The 5,000-nt window shown below is 52.9% G+C and overlaps 1 protein-coding gene across 2 annotated transcripts in view; it reads right to left on the bottom strand.

Annotated features, from left to right (window-relative positions):
- adam9 (ADAM metallopeptidase domain 9) overlaps nucleotides 1-5,000 on the bottom strand; it is a 27,071-nt gene that overhangs the window by 8,011 nt on the left and 14,060 nt on the right. For both annotated transcript variants that reach the window (XM_060881990.1, XM_060881989.1), the window contains exons 11-15: nucleotides 4,982-5,000; nucleotides 4,728-4,899; nucleotides 4,506-4,598; nucleotides 4,203-4,398; nucleotides 3,896-4,001 (exon numbers count right to left, since the gene is read on the bottom strand). The exon at nucleotides 4,982-5,000 is cut by the window's right edge and continues 118 nt beyond it. In XM_060881990.1, coding sequence (XP_060737973.1) covers nucleotides 3,896-4,001; nucleotides 4,203-4,398; nucleotides 4,506-4,598; nucleotides 4,728-4,899; nucleotides 4,982-5,000 — 586 coding nt within the window. The remainder of the gene's footprint in view (nucleotides 1-3,895; nucleotides 4,002-4,202; nucleotides 4,399-4,505; nucleotides 4,599-4,727; nucleotides 4,900-4,981) is intronic.

Raw genomic sequence — 5,000 nt, 5'->3', positions numbered from 1 at the left:
CACGACACACACACACACGACACACACACACACACGACACACACACACGACACACACACACGACACACACCACACACGACACACACCACACACGACACACACGACACACACACACACGACACACACACGACACACACACGACACACACACGACACACACACGACACACACACAGACACGATACACACACACACACGACACACACACACGACACACACACGACACACACACGACACACACACGACACACACACGACACACACACGACACACACACGACACGACACACACACAGACACGACACACACGACACACACACACACGACACACACGACACACACGACACACACACGACACGACACACACACACACACAGACACGATACACACACACACACACACACACACACAGACACGACACACACACGACACACACACGACACACACACAGACACGACACACAGACACGACACACACACACACACACGACACACACGACACACACACAGACACGACACACACACACACACACACAGACACGACACACACACACAGACACGATACACACACACACGACACACACACACACGACACACACAGACACGATACACACACACGACACACATGACACGACACACACACAGACACGACACACACAGACACGACACGACACACACACAGACACGATACACACACACGACACACACGACACACACAGACACGACACACACACAGACACGACACGACACACAGACACGACACACACAGACACGACACGACACACACACAGACACGATACACACACACGACACACACAGACACGACACACACACAGACACGACACACACACAGACACGACACACACAGACACGACACACACACAGACACGACACACACAGACACGACACACACAGACACGACACGACACACACACAGACACGATACACACACACGACACACACAGACACGACACGACACAGACACAGACACGACACAGACACAGACACGACACAGACACGACACAGACACGACACACACACACACGACACACACACACACACACACACGACACACACACACACGACACACACGACACACGACACACACGACACACACACGACACACACACAGACACGATACACACACACACACGACACACACACACGACACACACACGACACACACACGACACACACACGACACACACACGACACACACACAGACACGATACACACACACGACACACACGACACACACAGACACGACACGACACAGACACGACACAGACACAGACACAGACACGACACAGACACGACACAGACACGACACACGACACACACACACACGACACACGACACACACACACACGACACACACACACACGACACACACGACACACACGACACACACGACACACACACACACGACACACACGACACACACCACACACGACACACACGACACACACACGACACACACACAGACACGATACACACACACACACGACACACACACACGACACACACACGACACACACACGACACACACACGACACACACACGACACACACACAGACACGACACACACACACGACACACGACACACACACACGACACACACGACACACACGACACACACGACACACACGATACACACACACACACAGACACACACACACACAGACACACACACACACAGACACACACACACACAGACACACACACACACAGACACGACACACACACGACACACACACGACACACACACGACACACACACGACACACACAGACACGACACACACACAGACACGACACACACACACGACACACACACACGACACACACACACGACACACGACACACACACACGACACACACGACACACACACACGACACACACACACACGACACACACGACACACACGACACACACGACACACACGACACACACGACACACACGACACACACACAGACACGACACACACACACACGACACACACGACACACACGACACACACGACACACACGACACACACGACACACACACAGACACGACACACACACACACACACACACAGACACGACACGACACACACAGACACGACACACACAGACACGACACACACAGACACGACACACACAGACACGACACACACACACACGACACACACACACACGACACACACACACACGACACACACACACACGACACACACACACACGACACACACGACACACACGACACACACGACACACACGACACACACGACACACACACAGACACGACACACACACACACACACACACAGACACGACACGACACACACAGACACGACACACACAGACACGACACACACAGACACGACACACACAGACACGACACACACAGACACGACACACACAGACACGACACACACAGACACGACACACACACACACGACACACACACACACGACACACACACACGACACACACACGACACACACGACACACACACGACACACACGACACACACGACACACACACGACACACACACGACACGACACACACACACACAGACACGATACACACACACACACGACACACACACACACGACACACACAGACACGACACACACACGACACACACACGACACACACACGACACACACAGACACGACACACACACAGACACGACACACACACACACACACACACACACGACACACACACGACACACACACGACACACACGACACACACGACACACACGACACACACACGACACACACACGACACGACACACACACACACACAGACACGATACACACACACACGACACACACACACACGACACACACAGACACGACACACGACACACGACACACACACGACACACACGACACACACGACACACACACACGACACACACGACACACACGACACACACGACACACACGATACACACACACACACGACACACACACACACGACACACACACACACGACACACACAGACACGACACACACAGACACGACACACACAGACACGACACACACACGACACACACACGACACACACACGACACACACACGACACACACACGACACACACACGACACACACACGACACACACACGACACACACAGACACGACACACACACAGACACGACACACACACAGACACGACACACACACACGACACACACACACACGACACACGACACACACGACACACACAGACACGACACACACACACACACGACACACACACACACACACACACACGACACACACGACACACACGACACACACGACACACACACGACACACACACAGACACGACACACACACACACACAGACACGATACACACAGACACGACACACACAGACACGACACACACAGACACACGACACACACACACGACACACACACACGACACACACACACGACACACACACACACGACACACACACGACACACACGACACACACGACACACACACGACACACACACGACACACACACACGACACACACACACGACACACACACACGACACACACACGACACACACACGACACACACACGACACACACACACAGACACGACACACAGACACGATACACACACACACGACACACACACGACACGATACACACACACACACACACACACACACACACGACACACACACGACACACACACGACACACACACGACACACACACGACACACACACGACACACACACAGACACGAGACACGACACACACACAGACACGACACACACACAGACACGATACACACACACACGACACACACACACACACACACACACACACACACACACACACACACACACAATGAAAAGATGAAAACACAATGTAGGATAAAGTCTGGTGTTTGATCTGTTATACCTGCTCTCACACTTCTTCATGCTGTTGCCCTGGTAGCCACAGTTCCCAAAGCGGTCGCCTTTAGAGTTCACGTCTTTAAAGCAAGCCTCGGGAGCAGCTTTTGCCTCTGTGCCACACACACACACACACACACACACACACACACACACACACACACACTTGCTGATTCCTAGGACTGTTCAGTATGTTGCTGTTATTCACTCTTCCCTGCTGTTCTCTGTGTCGTGCTCCGAGGCTAAGCGGCGTCTTGTGAGCTTCGGCTCGTATGTTGTATGTGTGCAGTAGGAATGCAGTGTGCCGTACTCACTGGGACCGAACAGAGCCTGGCACTGGCTGTCATAATGCTGGCACAAGCCGTTGTAGCAGTAAGCCACGCCATCGCGACACGGGTGTCCGTTCTGCTTAAACACGTCGGCCTGGCACAGAGCGGTCGAGCCGTTGCAGTACTCCGGCAAATCGCATTCGTCCGTACTGCTCCTGCACACGGTGCCGCCGGGGAGAAACTGACACAGAGAGAGAGAGAGAAAGCGAGAAGTTACACTGAGAAACATCTAAATAAATGATACAGAATTACATATCATCAATGTGTGTGTGTGTGTGTGTGTGTTACCCTGCAGTACTTGCAGCAAACTCCAAAGGCACACTCAGCACCAGCTCTGAGTTTACACGTCTTAGGCTCACAGCAGGGGTCCTTCTCACACTCCTGCCACACACACACACACACACACACACACACACACATTATTTCCATCGTCACCACTCCTCTCGACCTCAACACTAAATGTGCATTAGAGATTTAACCCCCAGGCTGTAGCGAGTCGGGTGCTCTGACCTCCTCAGAGCCGCAGTCACACTCCTCTCCCATGTCCACCAGCTTGTTTCCGCAGTAGGGGGCGCTGTAGGCCTCTTCGGGCCGTGGGACGTTCAGCAGGCAGGTGCCTCCAGCGTTCAGGATCAACTTCTCAAAGTCGTCCGCGCTGCAGCTGCTGAAGTTCCGTGAGCCACTGAGAGAGTGAGAGAACATAAAGGAAATGAGAAGAAAAGGTGAGAGGAAAGAAGAGAAGAAACTTTTATACACACACTCACCTTGCCCCTGAGTTCATGA

Source organism: Tachysurus vachellii, chromosome 11 (assembly GCF_030014155.1).
Source record: "Tachysurus vachellii isolate PV-2020 chromosome 11, HZAU_Pvac_v1, whole genome shotgun sequence".
NCBI classification, from domain to species: domain Eukaryota; kingdom Metazoa; phylum Chordata; class Actinopteri; order Siluriformes; family Bagridae; genus Tachysurus; species Tachysurus vachellii.
This window is presented reverse-complemented; position numbering and strand designations above follow the sequence as displayed.